Here is a 17,668-nt window from a genome sequence, read left to right on the forward strand (position 1 = left end):
CAGAGATTTACAGATCCAAGCACTAGACAACATAGTCCATGTTTAACACTTAAATAACACTTTCTGTGCATTTGACTTCACTAATACTCACTCATGTTTATAAATGAATTCATATCACCACACAATTCAACATATCACCTGAGTTGAAAGTATTTAGCACCAAATGCCTTTCTTACTGCTTGATGCCATTTAACACAATCAAAAAAACCATGTACACTTTTTTTTAAGATATATTACATAAAACATATACAAAGACATCACTCCATCATCATGTAAACATATCATTAAATAATTTGAATATTTAATATTCTTTGCATGTCTATTAATATATTGTGGCAAATGGGAGGAATATTTGTGCTATCATTTAACAAGATAAAATCGGATAAACTTTTGTCTATTCTGGTGTTTTTGATGAAAGTATTCTCTTTTTCAAGTAATCCTCCTTGAGAATAGAGCACAAAAGTCACATAATATGAGCCTTTCTCAGACTGTTGTACTCTTAGGCCCTATCATTGGTTTTGCATATTCCACAAATTCATCTATTAACACCGGCCAGGCTCCTGAAACACAGAATATGGAGGATTTAGTTGTTTGTTGACCATCTTTTTATAAACAAGGTACTTTTGCTTTTTCAATTGATTTACCCTCTTACACTATACAGAGGGTAGAAATGGGTTTACTTTACAAAAGGCACTCATCAAAATGTTACTGTGCAATATTGTTCACAAGAAAAGTTATTTTAACACAAGACTTTTGACATTTTATTCATGAAATAAATCATAGACGAAAACTTAGCTAATCCAGCTAAAAATTACACTAGTAGCATGGTAAATTTGCTGCAGTGTAGGCAGCAAACATATGAAGACCAAGTCTTAATACTAAGCTACTGACAGAGGGGAGAGAATCACTTCTGAAAAAACATAATTATTTGCAATGAAACACCAACTAAAGAATAAGATAAAATGGATTGATACCAAAAAATGTTACTGTTAAAAAAATATACCCGCTAAAAAAACAAAGAACTGCACTAGCTTTTGTCAAAACATAGAGAGGGGGTAAAGAATACAATAGTACAAAGGCACTAGATTTTTTTTAAATTTTATTTGATGGAACTAAAAATTTATTTTAAAGGAAGCTTAAATTCTGTATTTTGTGCATGTAAAATATAACTTTCTAAGAATTTCCAATTTCTGTTTCTAAGTCCAGAGAAAAAAATACAAAAACAATTCATATTTTGAAGGTGATGTCCAAACCAATAAACTATAAGTTCACATTTTTATTCTAGTTCCTCAGACACAAATTGTTTTAATAGTCATTTGATGGTTGATATACCAGTACATTAATTTCTAGTCTACTGTTTTTGAAAGACAGATTAACAGTTTGATATAGGGTGCTTTGAGTCTTGACTGTTTTTTTTTTTTTTTGAGGACATACCAAGATTTTGATACAGGGTGCCTTTGAGTCTTTACTGTTTTTGGAGGGCATACCAACAGTTTGATATAGGGTGCCTTCTAAATCAAACATTTTTAAAGGCCAGGGTGACAGGTTTGATATATGGTCTTACCTTCTTCATCATAATTTGACATATCTTCATTTATCATATTACAAAAGTCTAATAAAAGGTTCCATGTGTCTTTGGGAATTGATCTTTTGTGATGTTCCTAGGAAAAAAGAATATCGAATGTTAGAAGTACAGTAAAGCAGGGTAAAACTTGTTTATATAAACATGAATATTGCACATTTATGGAAAAAGTGAAGGGTTTATTTTTTTTGGGAATTTGAGGCAAAATTCTTAACAAAAATGTTAATCTTGTAAAATATTATGAAAATAACAAACTCAGATGTGGTAAATTGACATTCTTTATCTGAGTTTGAAAATATTGAAAATATAGATCTTTATAAGAAATTTCCAAAGATTTCAATTATTTGAACATGTAGGCATAATATTCATTAACAATTTTTAATTTACATTTCAATTCATCTAAAACTTTTGAATTCTAAGATATCATTTACATTTGATACTTTTTGAAGTACATTTGCTAGTCATACTTGCAAATTCACTATACAATATAACAAGTTTTTTTATAAGGACAAAATTAACATCAGATATAACATATTAAATTTGCAAGTGCCCATTACTTCAATAAAACCAAGTTTACTGTTATTTCATAGTTCACAAGTATTAACTAAATAAAGTACGATTGAAAAAAAATATTTATTTGTTCTAAGAATTCATATTTACCTGCAAAAATTCACTCCAGATTTTGAGAAACTTGAATTTGCCTGCAAGAACTATATTCCAGTATGCTATTGCCATATCAAGATCTGTTAAAAAAGACAAACATTTTAATATTATCAAACAAGTCAAAGCATACAATAAAATCAACTCTTAATTATTTTTAATGCATTGGTCATATTTTGCTAAATCCATTGCATTCATCTCATATACACTCACCTAACCCTTTTTGTCCTGGATTTTTCGCGTAATTGAATGTGAATTGATAAAAGTCTTTAAATCTGCTGGAATCCCTGATTTCTTGCTCTAGCACAGGACACTTACTTTTCAATTTGTCTACTGAATCACAGCTAAAACAAATCAGCAGATTAGATTACTAGAGAAACATGTATGTGATAAAGTAAAAATGTTATTAAAAGTTATACATGTTTTACTGTATAACATTTAATGCAAATAATTGCATCACTTTAAAATAATATATTAAATGAAAATATATCTAGACAGTAGACATCATATGAATCTAAATGTATAAATTATCAAAAATTATCTGGTGATTGTTTGATTGATTTGTAAAAAAAAAAAAAAAATACAAATGCTTTTCCTTAGTTAAAAACTGTTTGATAAGTAAACCAATTCCTATGGGATAATGATGATCTAGTATCAATAATGTGGACTAGCTTGTGAAACAAATTCAGCTTTTTAAGTTGTTTTTTTCCTTCTATTCAAATCTTACTACTAGGTACTAGGAGTGAAACGGTTCACCGCGGTATCGGTCCACCGCGGTATTTTTTCTCGGTTCGATACACGGTACAAAATCTCAACTTTCGGTTCAGTTCGTTTTTTGGTCGGGCTCATCATTCAGTCGGGTTTGGCATAAGGTATTCTCTGCTTCTCTGTATAATTAGTTCAAAAACGTAAATTTTTGTGGACTTAAAGTTTGTAAAATAATTTTTAACAGACAGATCAATTAAATTTATTTATTATATCCATTCTGCACAAACTTCTTTTGACTAGATTAAGTTAAAGGAAGCATAAAACAACAGTTGAATATGTTTCCTTCTATCAAAATGTATCGTATCGAAAATAATCGAAACCAAGACCAAAGTTTACGATACGTATCGAACCGTGAAGGAGGCGTATCGTTTCACCCCTACTAGGTACTGTGAAATCATATCCAATATTGACAAAGTTGCTATGTGTTGTATGAAAATGTACAGAAACAATTAATCTTTGTTTATAGAATTTCTGTATCAAATTTACAGTTTACTAGATATCTGAAAGAATTGTCAACTCTGTTGGAAAGTTTGCAGCTTCAATGTGGATTCTGTAGTTAATAATTTGTATTATTTTCATTTTTATTAAAAAAAAATCAAATATTACTTTAATTCTGTCATGCCGTTGATAAATTCTTCTTTTGTAAATTCACACTGAGTTGCTGCCTTGAACTTCCATGCTATGAGTAAAACAGTTCGTGATTCTGGACTTAAACTCAAATCCTCCAGAAATTTCATTACTCCGTCCACTGTCATCTTGTCTTCCTCATGGGGATCTGGAAAATGTTATAATTAATCGCTAGGACATTAATGAATATTTATTTAATTAAATTACATACCTGTCAACTCTCCCGAATTTATCGGGAGTCTACCGATTTTTAACCATCCCTACCGACTGTCTACCGATTTTTTTTTTAACTGCCGTTTCTACCGATTTTGAAAAAATCCGGATTTTTTACCTACTTGGGTTCGTAAAATACCGACTAGTCAACACAAAAATGGAGGTCATGCAGTGTTTACATCGATAGCTAATCTGTTTATTGCCACTGATAACAGGTAATCAACAAGGTGTCAACTGTGCTAGCAGATGTAATTGCAGTTGTAATTGCTCCTTATTCTCATTAAAAGTGTATATTATCAAAAACAGAGATGCCAGATGTGAAAATTTTTACAGAACATTACGGTAAATAACGATATGGAAGTACTTGATACTTTGCTGCAAATAAGTTTACAAGTGCCTAAGACCAAACTATTTCTCCATAAACAATTCAGTGATCAGGAAAGATGTAGCTACAGCACTCTATTATTACTTTAACAAGGAGAGGGAAACAATTCCATGGAAGCTAATATGAATGAAGAGTCTGGAGATTTCCCCACAGATTTTGAGATTCAATGACAATGTCTTAGTAAATCCTGCATCAGCATCAGCATATAACAACCCCTGAAACTACAGAGCAACAAGACAGTGTCTTTAGAAGACTTCTTTAAATTTTCAAAGCTAAACAGGGTAATGCATTTCTAAATTAAAATATAAAATTAGCACATTAGAACTAAAGTATTATATTTAAAAATTCTGATATATGTTCTGAGATTAAAAGAAAAAAAATACAGTGTCCTTGTATTTCATTCATACTAGATTACACATTATTTTAAGAATATAAGCCTGAAGTTTTGACAATTATTTCAATTTCAGATCTTTAAATCCAGGACACAACTCATGTTCCTTAGACTTGGAGAGAAATATCCATTCAAACATCTATTAAAAGCTGGAAACACAGACTTTCTGCAGTACCTCATTAATTTTTCTAATTGCCAAGTTAGACTACAACATTTGCCATGAATATTATATAAATGGTGCTCTTATGGACAGGCAGAATATATAGTGAACATAAATTTTTATAATTTCAAAATTAAATCATATTGTACAAGTTTCTAAACAATGTATGAATAAGAAGTAAATTTTATGAATTAATGATAATGTTAATATTAATAATAAAGTTTTATCTTGTAAGTTGTTTATTTTTGTTCTATAAAACAGTGAAATGCGCGACTTTTTGTATTTGCAAAAGGTCGTCGCGCATTTTCTCCCCCGAAAAATTTTGGCAATGTTGACAGGTATGAAATTATTAGTTCAGATGACAATGATTACCTTTTAAAATAGGTATAAATTGAATTTTATATAGATATAGAATTTCATTATATGTTCATTTAGAATATTTTCTTTCAATTAATTACTCTCTGACATTTATAAAATGAAAAAAACATAATATCATAGGATTAAGAGTCTTACAAGTCCAGTATGCTTGACTTTATTCTAATAACGGGACACATATCATAAACTTACTTATCTTTGGGAGGTATCTGTCAAAACATTTACCTACCTTAAAGATCATGTGTCAGTTCTATTTAGCATCTTAGCATAGACGTATTCATTAATACTCAGAAATTTGGAGATACTGTATAAGAAGCCCGGGTCTGAATTTGCAGCACCAGCTCGTATTACAGCATAAACACTGCAGAGAAAATTCGAACTATATAACAACATTACCATCACAGTACCTCGTATCTGTGTTTTTACCTCTGTATCTCTGCCATAGGGCATCGAGTTTCTTTTTGTCGACGGAAGATCTAGGCTCGCTACTATAGCGATCAGGGTTTTGAAAGAAATTGTCAACAGCAACATCGAGTTTCCAATCGTGAGCTCCTAAGCAGTTGATTGCTGACTTTTCTCCCGTTTGTGTGAAGGCAATAAATTGCCTCACTTTGTCTTTCTGGGAACTTTTCAACTTGTGCTACAAAATCAAATAATAAAAATATCACTTTAACACAACAGATAGGTCTCACTATTAATAATCGTATCGTTTTCCATTTCCTTACCATTTCAGATATTACTCCATAGTCTAGGGTCAAGAAGGTTATCGCGCATGCGTTAGAAAAACTTGTAAACACAACTGCCTTTTCAGGAAAAATGCTTACACAAAGCACATTTTTGTGGGTTCTTTTTTTCAGTTAAATTATTCTGAATTTATTCCCTAGCAAGGAAATATTCCACTGTTTTGAATCTTTTAAATTTTCATGATGAATATATATACATCCAATATTTGACTTTTCTCAAATAAATTAAAAGAATATTTTTTTTGAATATGAACTTTCTCACTTGCTGGTCCGGCCTGCACAACAAGATAGGTAAGTAAGATAATTAACCAAAGTAAAAATTGTTTTGTACAAATATGAACAGATTCATTAAGTTTTAAGTTTAAAAGTTTTTTTCTTAAAATAAAATTTATCTGCATGATATACTGAGAAGTACACTTCTAAACACTGGCGGAGCAAGGCGCAAAATGAAGTGCATGTTCAAAAAGAGAGGAGATCTATGAGCGCTTTTTATCAATGCGCGTATACGTTTATAATTAATACTTTTATTTTATGGAAAGAGTATATATTAACATTTTCTTTATTATGAACATTTTCAAGGTTACTGAAAACTTTGCAGTGTCCTAAATAAAATAATAAAAGAGGAAGTCTAAATATTTATTTAAAATGATTATTTTTAAATCATTCTTTCGATAGAGTTACCTGGAAAATCGTAGAAATCGTTCTTTTAATTTGAATTCTTTATTATAAAGTTAACATCTCTCTTCTAAGGTAAGTTAAAGTTGTTTAATTCAAAAGTATTCGACTCTCAATTATGTGATATTTCTATAAAAAGGCTTCGAATATTGCATGAAATTAAAAATATATACACGTTTGGACAATATATCATATCGAAATTCATAGATATGCAATTAATTCAGATACATCATAGTAGTGCATTTAAGGGGGGGAGGGGGGGACAAAAGCCAACTTGTTCCAAAACAGGTAGTATTTTAATGTTGAAAATGTTCTCATTAAAAGGGTTAGGATGATTAATAATGTGATGATGATTATTTTTTTTTTTTTTTTTTTTTTTGGAATTAGTTGGAATCGAAATCATATGGTATTTTGAAGTTTTCAGAAAGAAGATGGGCGCATTTGGCGTGTGATCTACAGGAATCATTTGTACGAAACATTTATGGTTTAAATGTCCATGATTTCGTTGGTTGAACATAGCTGGTCAGATTTTACAAACACGTCCATAGAGTTTTTTTTAATTTAGTTTGAAATACCTTGTGAGATTGTAACATTTAAGTCCGTTTTTCCTAGGGGGTACTATAACAAAGTAATTTTTCGCAAACAAACACACATAAAATATTTAATTTATAGATGCATGATACGTGTACATGTACATTATAGAATAGAAGATTGGAATTGATTTCGCTCGAGAACCAAACTGAACCAAAATTTATCTAATTCAAAATTTTAATACATCAGTACATAAAACGAAACTGACAAAATAAATGGTCGTTTGCATGAAAAAAAAATTAACGCCCCATGACAGGCTCGAACCAAAAACTTTTCGCTAAGAGTGCACTCAACAGGTAGCGCAACTTACTGAGCTACATGTATTTCCGCTACGCATATAAAGACGATTTTAAAAGGACAAAGAAGCACCACATTCACACATTTGGATTTTTTGGGAAAAAGTTCATTTTTTCGTGGTCTCTGGGTCTTGTCTCCATTTTTTTAAAAATGTGTATTCGTTTCTTTGAATTAAAATACACAGAAATAACGATTCAAAATCATGGAGAGAAGACCCAGAGATAGAAAAATTTTAGAAAAAACGTTTAAAAATGTACCATTTTATACCAAATGTCTGATCTGGCCAATTTTCAAGTTATTTTTTAGCAAATCAAAGCTCAATTTTGGGAAAATATTTTCCTTTCCTGTTGCACAGAAACCCGATAAATAAAACAAATGTTTAAATTTCATGTGACATGTCGATAAAATTTTCACTTTTCAATTACGCCCAGATTCCTGCCGAATGCCAATCAAAAGCGCCCTCATTCTTTCAATTAATGATTGAGATATATTTTTTCCCTACGTCATGTCACCGGAAAGATTGTCCAGATAGTTACCCCTATCATATTATGACTATGTGAGTGACAGTACACATGTATAATAAATGTCTGCTGTCTTACATGTGCAAATTGGAAAGAGTAGTTGAAGTATTATAGAATACCATAAACCAAAGTCAACATAACATAGGCGACGGAACTCCGGGGGGGGGGGGGGGGGGGGGGGGGGGGGGGGGGGGTTGGTACTACGGTGGTTAGCCCCAACCCCACCCCATCCCCACTTTCTTTTTTTTTTTTTTTTTTTTTGCAAAGACCAGCTTTGAAATTGTTGTTCTCTTTGAACATGTTGAATTAGCCCCCCCCCCCCCTTCCAATGTGCTTCAGACGCCAATGCATAAAAACTGTACATTCATCGAAGACAAGAAAATAAATGTTTATTCCATTTAATATGTGTTCTTAGCTTAAAAAATGAGAATACTGGAAATGGGGGGGGGGGGGTGCCGATAATATCCGAACGACATCTTTTAATCCGTTGAAGATTGTCACTTCCTATTACCGAAACCACGTGGTACGATCTTCGCGCCATAAATCGAAGCATTGTTGTTATTTGGTAGACTGCTGGAAAGTTGTTTTACAGTCAGATCACGCCAAGAAATCAAAATGCCACCAAGAGATTACGCAGCAGATAAAGGTTAATAATGCTTCCAAAGACATTTAACAATTATATATCAGCTGATATGTATGTTTAAACTGAAATGTTTTTGTTGCAGAAAAGATCAAAACATTTCTTCGGGAGTTCTATGTGGACGGCGATGATGGTGGAAAAGATTTTGTCTATGGCCAACAATTGGTAACGACTTTTGATATTTATTATTTAGTGTGCGCATCTCTTTGCAAGAAAGTGTATGAAGAGTCGTATACAATGTATTTTTGAACACATTAATATTTTACATACCACAATTATATTCCCTATAAACAGAAGGTTGAAGTGATTTACTCAATTGCTGACTTTATTTGGAGACCAAAGAAAAACACCTTTATATTAGTTTTGTTTTGGATTGCCTCAGGGAACTAGGATTCAAAAAGGTGGTAAAATATGGACAGATCAGTAGACCAGCAGGAAACCCATTGACTATTAAACATATGGACATCATGAACTTGAGTAACAATTGTATTTTGACAGGTCAAAATAGCCCACAGAGAACAGGTAGCCTTGACTATTGATCTAGACAACATTAATGATTTTGACCCAGAACTCAAGGAAGCTATTGAAGAAAACACTCGCAGATACACTGCACTTTTTGCTGATGCCATTCAAGAAATTCTACCAGATTATAAAGAAAGAGAGGTAATTTTGTATGTAAATTTTCATAGTTGAATGAAACTAATACATATACAAAAATGAAACTAATACATATACAAAAAACAATTCTTAACTAGTGTGGAAAAAAATGTATGAATTCCCTATATCTTGAAACATGGAAAAGATAAATTTGATCTGTGTATTATTGTAGGTTGTCCATAAAGATGCCCTTGATGTTTACATTGAGCACAGGTTGCTGATGGAGCAGAGAAACCATCCTGATGGTCAAGAAATAACCCGTGACCCCCGGAATAAGTACCCAGCAGAGCTGATGAGAAGATTGTAAGTACCCTGATAATGTGGTAGTTTTTAGTCTGATTCACAGTTTTTTGGGGTGATTTCAATTTCACAGTATGCATTGCAATAAAATATATATTATTAAACTTCAAGATATAATGTTTAATTTGTAAGAGATGTCGGTATATCTAAGTTCTTTAATACCACCCTTAAGTTCTGGGGTTCCTTCTGCCAAAATGGGGTTACCAGGTATTTATTTAATTTAATTTTTTCACATTTTCTACTAAGATGGAGTTTCATGTACTTCTTTGAGATACTGCTAACATTTAATGAGTGGGAAAACATTGTTCAATTGATCTACTAAGCTGCCACTATGTTTAATAATAATTATTAGCATGTTTATTATAAAATTTAGGAGAATCTGAAGTAAGTGGCAAATTCTGATAATTATACCATGACTTGTGATGCATGTTTAATTATACCCCCCGCTTGAAAAGTGGGAGGGTATATAGTAATCGGTATTTCCGTCCGTCCGTCTGTCTGTACGTCCGTCCGTCTGTCCGTCCGTCTGTTACGCTTTGGGGTACCCATCTCTTATCCGCAACTCCTCTTATACTACTGAGTGAAATTTAACGAAACTTTCACAGAATCTTTATTATATATTGCCATTGTGCACCTCCTATTTTAATTTTTAATTTGACATATATTTTGGATTTACCAGAGCAAAACATGGACACTGCTATTATATTCATATGGGAGGCGGGGGGTATCATTTAGTGAGCTCATTGCTCACAGTACCTCTAGTTTGATATCTTTTGCAGTGAGGTCTATTTTAAGGCCCCAGGCCATGAAAAGCATCAGCTGATTCGAGAGGTGAAAGCAAACTGCATTGGAAAGCTGGTGCAGGTCAAGGGCATTGTGACAAGGACAACTGAGGTGAAACCAATGATGGTTGTGGCAACTTACACCTGTGATACGTGTGGAAACGAAACTTATCAACCTGTAAGTGTTTACAGAGAAAAACACAGTTTATATAGATACATGATCTGTTTAAAAGAATTAATATACATTTTAAATTTTGCAACCTGTTGAAAGAGAAATTTTCCAAAAAAGTATTCTTGTTACTTTAAAGTACATGGTATAGCACAAGTGATCTATTTGATGTGTTTAAAGACTTCTTTAGAAATAAAGTTCTGGTTTCAACATATTCTACTTGAAAAGAAAAAAAGAGATTTTGCTCAACTTGCAAATTTTGCTCTCAGACTGTAATTAAATTTTTTTTAAACAGATAAACTCCCCATCTTTTATGCCTTTGATCATGTGCCCTAGTCAAGAATGTACCACAAACAGATCTGGTGGAAGATTATATCTACAAAGCCGAGGCTCAAAGTTTGTCAAGTTCCAGGAAATCAAAATACAAGAGCATGTATGTATATCAATGGAATTATATTCCTTCAGTTGCTTAATTGATCATTTCTTTACAGGGATTTATCAAGGCTGTTTTTACTACCGGTAAACGGTACCTATCCCCTCTTTAAAAAGGTGAAAAATTCCCCTTTTTCAGATAGAAAAGTCTCCAATTAAACTGAGAATATTTAAAACATCGTACTGAAATTTTCCGTTTTTGTCCGATTGAAGTTTAACAGCATATCCTAATTCACAATCCTAGTCATTCAAACGCTTTTAAAAGCGAGAGTAGATTATTCAAGCTTCTAGTTGATATTGATCGGTAAACATGTGCCATGTGGCCATGATGTCAAAATATACGTATGCGATTGCAGAGTTAAGAAAAGTGTAGATGAGTAAGATGGAGCTTAAATCACTATGAATCAGAAGAATGGAGTAACAACAAAAACAATGTTAGTAGTGAAACATGAAAGACAGAATTGATTTGTGATAGATATTGAGAGAAAAAATTAAATAAAGTACTGACTTGGTTTAAATTTTTTTTTTTTTTGTTATTTAATATTTTGTCTCAAAAGTGCAAGTTTTTGTGGCTTTTGTAAAGGTCTACAAATGACCCTCAGAAGCTCTAAGAATGCAGGATTTTGCTCCATTTATTTAAAAATTTTCCGGGGGGGCATGCCCCAGGACCCCCCTAGAATACTCGCGCCTCCGGCGCTCAGATCGAGCCTGCGGTTCTCATTTTTCCCCTTTACTTATAACACGGTAGTAAAACAAAATAGCTAGATAAATCCCTGCTTTATACCCCCCGCTTGAAAAGCGGGAGGGTATATAGTAATCGGTATTTCCGTCTGTACGTCCGTCCGTCTGTTACGCTTTGGGGTACCCATCTCTTATCCGCAACTCCTCTCATACCACTGAATGAAATTTGATGAAACTTTCACAGAATCTTTATTACATATTGCCATTGTGCACCTCCTATTTTACTTTTTGATCCGACACATATTTTGGGTTTCCCGGCCACAGGAAACTACTCATAAAAACTTAAAAAAAAGAAACATCATCAAGTGTTAAAAACAGTTTTTACATTTAATGTAATTTCACATGGACTTTTTCACCAGTTAAAGTCATATGGGAGGCGGGGGGTATCATTTAGTGAGCTCATCGCTCACAGTACCTCTAGTTTATATACTAACTGCTATTAAAATTTAGTTCAAATTTTTCAAGTTTTGCATATATCAAATTTATATTATTATGAAGATTATGAAAAAGGCAGTTCACAATTTGTATGAAAATCTTTGAGAATAAGCAGAAATTGGACTTTATTCAATAGAAAACCGAGAGATGTGTTAATCTATATTGATACAATTTAAAGAAAGAAAAGGGTATTCGTGCCTTTGTATGGAGAATATTTGATTGGATATAACAACTTTTTTATAGCAAATGCAGTATATGAAGTTTGATATGTGAATAATTGGTAATAATGAACGTTGCTGAATGTTGATTTCAGAGTGACCAAGTTCCAGTGGGAAACATTCCCAGAAGTATGACAGTGATTTGCCGTGGGGAAACGACAAGATGTGCTTTACCAGGGGACCATGTCAGCATAACAGGTGTATCCTTAACACAAATTTTTTTTTTGTTCTCTGTGTCGGCTCTCTTTAATATCTCTTTTTTTCAACTATTTGAGCATTTTTGTTTTTAAAAAAAAAAAAAAAAAAAAAAAAACGCAATTTACAGAATTAAGCAATGACTTAATATCTCTTAATCTCTCATCAATAGGGTCAGTTAAGAACAGAAAGCTTCCTTTAGTTTATCAGATTTCAGATAGTTCGAAATAATGTTGATCTAAGCTAGATATTTCCTTAACTCTGCGAAGGTATTTCTACCTTTGATGAAGCAAGGATATGGACAACTTCAACAGGGACTTTTGTCAGAAACATACATGGAAGCTCATGTAAGTGGCATTGATGTAAAGTTGCATATTTGTTAAGTTTCTGATTTAAAATTTTTGAATTTTCTTTCAGAAAAGATCTTCATATCTGATGAAAAACCAAACTATTCCAAGTATTCATATTTATCAATTATTATTAAAGTTACTTTACTTTTCATTAACAGAGAGTTGTCAAGATGAATAAAACAGAGGATGATGAGTTAGGAGCTGAGGAGTTGACAGAGGACGAAATAAAGCAGGTGGCTGAGGACGACTTCTACGATAAACTGGCCAGCAGCATCGCTCCCGAGATCTACGGACACGAGGATGTCAAGAAGGCCCTCCTGTTACTCCTGGTAGGGGGCGTGGACAAGTCTCCCAGAGGCATGAAAATCAGAGGTAAAACTTACTTCTTTGTAGGATTATTTTTGTTGGACTAGTTTTGCTTAATATTATATTTAAATGTAAATGCTGCTGATGTTTTATAAATAATTGATATCTGTGATATGTGTGTACCTTTAGGTAACATCAATATCTGTTTGATGGGAGACCCTGGTGTGGCCAAATCTCAGCTTTTATCCTACATTGACAGATTGGCTCCTAGAAGTAAGTTTATTAAAGCAGAGTCCAATGAATGATTATGGAATGGAAACTTTAATACAATAAATCTGTAGAACTTAGAATGAATGAGTAAATCAGATGTTCTTCTGATCTCTCATTGGAAAGGACGTGAAAGTAAATACGAGTTCTTATTTCTGATATTGACATTTTAGGTCAGTACACCACAGGACGGGGATCTTCAGGAGTCGGTCTGACCGCAGCCGTAATGAAGGATCCCATCACAGGCGAGATGACTCTAGAGGGCGGAGCCTTAGTCCTGGCTGATCAGGGCGTGTGTTGTATTGACGAGTTTGATAAGATGATGGAGGCAGACAGAACAGCTATCCACGAGGTCATGGAGCAGCAAACCATCTCCATTGCCAAGGTAACATTTTCTTATCTTTTACAGGTCTTGGAATTCAGCATTCAACAGCACTGTTGATCTGTTTTTTAAGGATATCTGTTTTTCACGTGAGGTCTGTTTGGGTAATGGTTTAGACAACTGAAAGGGTTTAGAACTTTTGCATTGTTAATTTTGTCATTTTAATTTACCAAATTTGCCTTGAGGGAATTGTTTTGAAAAAATAAGGAAAACATTTTGCATAATATAAGAAGTGTATAATACTATTGTGATTAAAGTATTGTGTGAAGGTGGTATAATTTTGCCAAAGTGTCTGATTGTAAAATGACCCAAACTAGTATTAAGCAGTTAGCTTTCTTTAACACTAAGATGTAGTATTAAGTTAAGATGTAGTATTAAGTTAAGATGTAGTATTAAGTTGTAATTGGAGTATTTCATTAATCAAATCTTGATATATATATTATAAAATCACTCATTAGATAACCATCAATTACCTTCTTTATTATTATGAATTTTGTAGGCTGGTATCATGACAAGTCTGAATGCGCGAGTCTCCATTCTGGCTGCTGCTAACCCAGCCTATGGTCGATACAACCCCAAAAAGTCTATAGAACAGAACATCCAGCTGCCCGCGGCTCTGCTGTCTAGGTTTGATTTGCTTTGGCTGATACAAGACAAGGCAGACAGAGAAAATGATCTGAGACTAGTAGGTAGGTAGGCTTTTTTTTTTTTTTTGGAGACAAAATGTCAGAAATAAATTTCGATGATATAGAGGTATTAACTATGTCTCAATTTTCACCTTACTTCCCAGGAAAATTAAAGCATTCTAAATGAATTCAATCTTTTATTGCTCAAATATCAGCCATCACATATGTCCACCAGCATAATGTTCAGCCTCCATCCCAGTTCACTCCCTTGGACATGAAACTGATGAGGTAGAAATTTTTTTTCAATAGATGAATTAATTTTATGAGAGATTTCAGCTGCCTTTATTTTTGATCTTGCATAAATTGAAAAGATTAGGATTTTTTGAAACTTGAGTAAATCACATTTTAATCAGAATGGTCTCTTTGAAACTCAAATGTAACAATTTATAAGTTCACAGAGAACAAGCATATTCACAATATTTTAACCTCTTTGGATTGTGATTTGGGTCATAAATATCTTGCATTTTAATTCACATAGGGAGGATGAAGCTTCAGATACACAAATATTTTCTATTTTGTAGACGGTATATTGCCCTATGTAAGAAGAAGCAGCCAGTGATTCCAGAGAATCTGTCGGATTACATCACTGGAGCTTACGTAGAAATGAGGAAGGAGGCCAGGAACAGTAAGGACACGACATTTACCTCCGCTCGTACTCTGCTGGCTATCCTCCGGCTGTCCACTGCTCTCGCCAGGCTGCGATTGGCTGACGTGGTGGAAAAGGAGGATGTAAATGAGGCCATGAGACTGATGGAAATGTCCAAGGATTCACTCAATCCAGCTCATGAAATGCACAACAGGTAAAATAGATGTCCTATTGTTATACTGTCGAAGCATTTTCTTCCACTTGCTTATTATATCATGTACTGGTCACAATAAGAAATCAGAGGTATTTTCTATCCACAGTTTGAACAGAAATTTTGATTCCATAAAATTTTGACCATTTGTAGCAATGCCCAAGCAAGGGGGAGATAACTTTCCAGATTTCCTCAGCCTCGTTTTGATTCCGTATCAAAAAAGAGCTTAAAAAGTACGGCTTAATACACTACTTTCCCTCGTGTTTTCAAACGTTTTGATGACCTTTCTATGAAGTTTGAGATGCCCCCTAGCATTACCAACCCTGAATGTTTGAAGTATGGCGCGATTAGTCGTTTTAAAAATAGATTGAAAAAATTAAAAATCTCTAATTTTCATATACGGACGAGTACAGTGTCAAAACATGCAAAAATAGCTTCTTCTGATATACCACTACAAATGCATATCACTTACAGGCAAGTATTCAACCGTTCTTGTTCGCCACACGAATTTTCTAAGGCCTACTGGAGCAAATTCGGATTGTAGCAGCCAGCCAACACGTGTGTAGAAAAAATGTACACAACGTGAATTGAACGTCTGATGGTCTGTTTACTTCATTGTCAAGCTGATACAATGTTATATTCTTGTTTTTGAACTATCCTGAAGCATTTTAATAATGAAATTCCGTTCAAAGACTATTTCGTGCGCGAAAACGAAAGTAGGGTTCATCTCAAAGTGAACAAGAATAAATTTCAAGATTGACTTACATTGGTGAAGAAAACAGTGAAAGTCAAATGAAAACTTCATTTATAATCATACTTTGATTTTTATTGCTAAGTTTATTTCTTTAAATGACAACACAGCATACGAATAATGAGACATAAGCTATTCTGTATAAATAAAGAAAACAAAGGAAGACAACTCTTGCATTTCACATTCTGTGTCATATTTTCTTCTGTGTCTCAACAGTGGCACGAGAAAATTATGAAATTTCAGATAAAATTAACAAACTGGTACATAGGTTATATTCTAAAATTGTTTTGATCTAGTATTCCTGCATTATCTGCTTTTAATCTGCTGATGTACACTTTCCAATCATTTTCCTCGGAAAGATGGATAACTCTGCAAGAATTCTGCATTTTTTAAACATTCATTAAAAGCTCAATTTTCACCCGATTTTAGAAATGATTTCTGATATGGAATCAGTGGGTCATACTTTACACAATGGACATAATAAACTAACAATTTTTTGACTCTTTAAAAATCATTGGGCATTGCTACCATTTGGAAAAAAAAATCTTTAACAGTACCTTGATACTGATAATAATGAAAGGAAATATTTACGAAGGATTTTGAAAATGTGCTAACATACTTAACTGAATTGAAGGTATTAACATGATTATGACATTTGTTTTCAGAGCCCACAATGTGACTGATCAGATATTCAGCATTGTCAGGGAAATGGCTCCTTCCAAGGGTCTTCGATCAGTGAAGATTTCAGAGGTGATGGAACAGTGTGTCTCCAAGGGATTCAAACCAGACCAGGTGGACGCGTGTATAGAGGAGTACGAAGAACTGAACGTCTGGCAGACAAACCAGGCACACACCAAGATCACCTTTATCTGAGCCAGGAGTGGCCATATTACACTCAACCTGAGGCCCAGCAATGCCAGAAATTGTTTGTATGAGGAACAAATCTCCCATGGGAGTAGATTAAACTTAATTCCACAAAAACTAAAAATAAAGGAGAATGTGATTTATCGAACAGATTATTTTATGTTTTGTAAGTAATTTTACACAAATGTTTTGACATTGTGTTCAGGTGCCACCAATTATGTGTTCAAAAGCAAGCTCAGAATTAACTGTGTTCATGATAAGGTATATAATGCATGGTTTCAAGCTGACATTTTTATGATGTATATGTATATAATATTTATAGAAATGGAATTAAATAAAGTATTAAGAAATGTGAGGAAAATGTTTTCATTTGATATTACCTATCATTGCTTTGAAACATGTATTAAGAAAAGTACTAGCAAAAGAGAAAATTTTATTCCTGGACTTCTGGTGGGAAAGGGAAACGTCTGGTGAATTCTTGGCATTTGCGACAGCCTTATTGCTGTGTTCAAAAAGATATTTACAGTAAATAAATTTCAATGTTTAAAATGCTGACTTCATGAAATTCTATCATTATACTCGATGAGGTCTTAGTGGCAAAGAATTTTGAAAATCCTCTGAATTTTGGCTAAAGTTGAGAACCCAGAAAATGAGATTAACATTAAATTCAAGTTTTGTGAGATACCTAGACCATGTAGTACTTGTGAT

At 33.2% G+C, this 17,668-nt stretch overlaps 2 protein-coding genes across 2 annotated transcripts; one reads left to right on the forward strand and one right to left on the reverse strand.

Moving 5' to 3' along the window:
- Nucleotides 1-236: 236 nt before the first annotated feature.
- Nucleotides 237-5,942, reverse strand: LOC134245519 (DCN1-like protein 1). The gene is made up of 7 exons (XM_062727802.1): nucleotides 5,887-5,942; nucleotides 5,588-5,801; nucleotides 3,617-3,785; nucleotides 2,456-2,586; nucleotides 2,243-2,325; nucleotides 1,565-1,661; nucleotides 237-560 (listed from the first exon to the last, which is right to left on the reverse strand). The coding sequence occupies exons 1-7, from the start codon at nucleotides 5,887-5,889 to the stop codon at nucleotides 484-486; spliced, it is 774 nt and encodes a 257-aa protein (XP_062583786.1). The 5' UTR covers nucleotides 5,890-5,942; the 3' UTR covers nucleotides 237-483.
- A 2,562-nt stretch (nucleotides 5,943-8,504) lies between these two features.
- On the forward strand, nucleotides 8,505-17,315 carry LOC134245530 (DNA replication licensing factor mcm7-like). Its single transcript, XM_062727810.1, has 16 exons — nucleotides 8,505-8,634; nucleotides 8,714-8,793; nucleotides 9,127-9,291; nucleotides 9,458-9,588; nucleotides 10,365-10,545; nucleotides 10,832-10,969; nucleotides 12,458-12,562; nucleotides 12,827-12,904; nucleotides 13,066-13,279; nucleotides 13,403-13,486; nucleotides 13,654-13,865; nucleotides 14,362-14,547; nucleotides 14,581-14,587; nucleotides 14,704-14,776; nucleotides 15,070-15,348; nucleotides 16,762-17,315. The coding sequence occupies exons 1-16, from the start codon at nucleotides 8,604-8,606 to the stop codon at nucleotides 16,967-16,969; spliced, it is 2,172 nt and encodes a 723-aa protein (XP_062583794.1). The 5' UTR covers nucleotides 8,505-8,603; the 3' UTR covers nucleotides 16,970-17,315.
- Nucleotides 17,316-17,668: the final 353 nt, after the last annotated feature.

This window comes from Saccostrea cucullata, unplaced genomic scaffold (assembly GCF_032062105.1).
Source record: "Saccostrea cucullata isolate Sc308-1 unplaced genomic scaffold, CSIRO_AGI_Scuc_v1 ctg71, whole genome shotgun sequence".
Taxonomy (NCBI): domain Eukaryota; kingdom Metazoa; phylum Mollusca; class Bivalvia; order Ostreida; family Ostreidae; genus Saccostrea; species Saccostrea cuccullata.

Coding starts and splice junctions, on each gene's coding strand:
- LOC134245519 (XM_062727802.1), bottom strand. Junction 2,326..2,455: donor TCCAGGACAAAAAGGGTTAG/GTGAGTGTATAT, acceptor CTTTTTTAACAG/ATCTTGATATGGCAATAGCA. Junction 1,662..2,242: donor TCTGGAGTGAATTTTTGCAG/GTAAATATGAAT, acceptor CTTTTTTCCTAG/GAACATCACAAAAGATCAAT.
- LOC134245530 (XM_062727810.1), top strand. CDS start 8,604: ATGCCACCAAGAGATTACGCAGCAGATAAAG. Junction 9,292..9,457: donor CAGATTATAAAGAAAGAGAG/GTAATTTTGTAT, acceptor GTATTATTGTAG/GTTGTCCATAAAGATGCCCT. Junction 9,589..10,364: donor GCAGAGCTGATGAGAAGATT/GTAAGTACCCTG, acceptor TATCTTTTGCAG/TGAGGTCTATTTTAAGGCCC.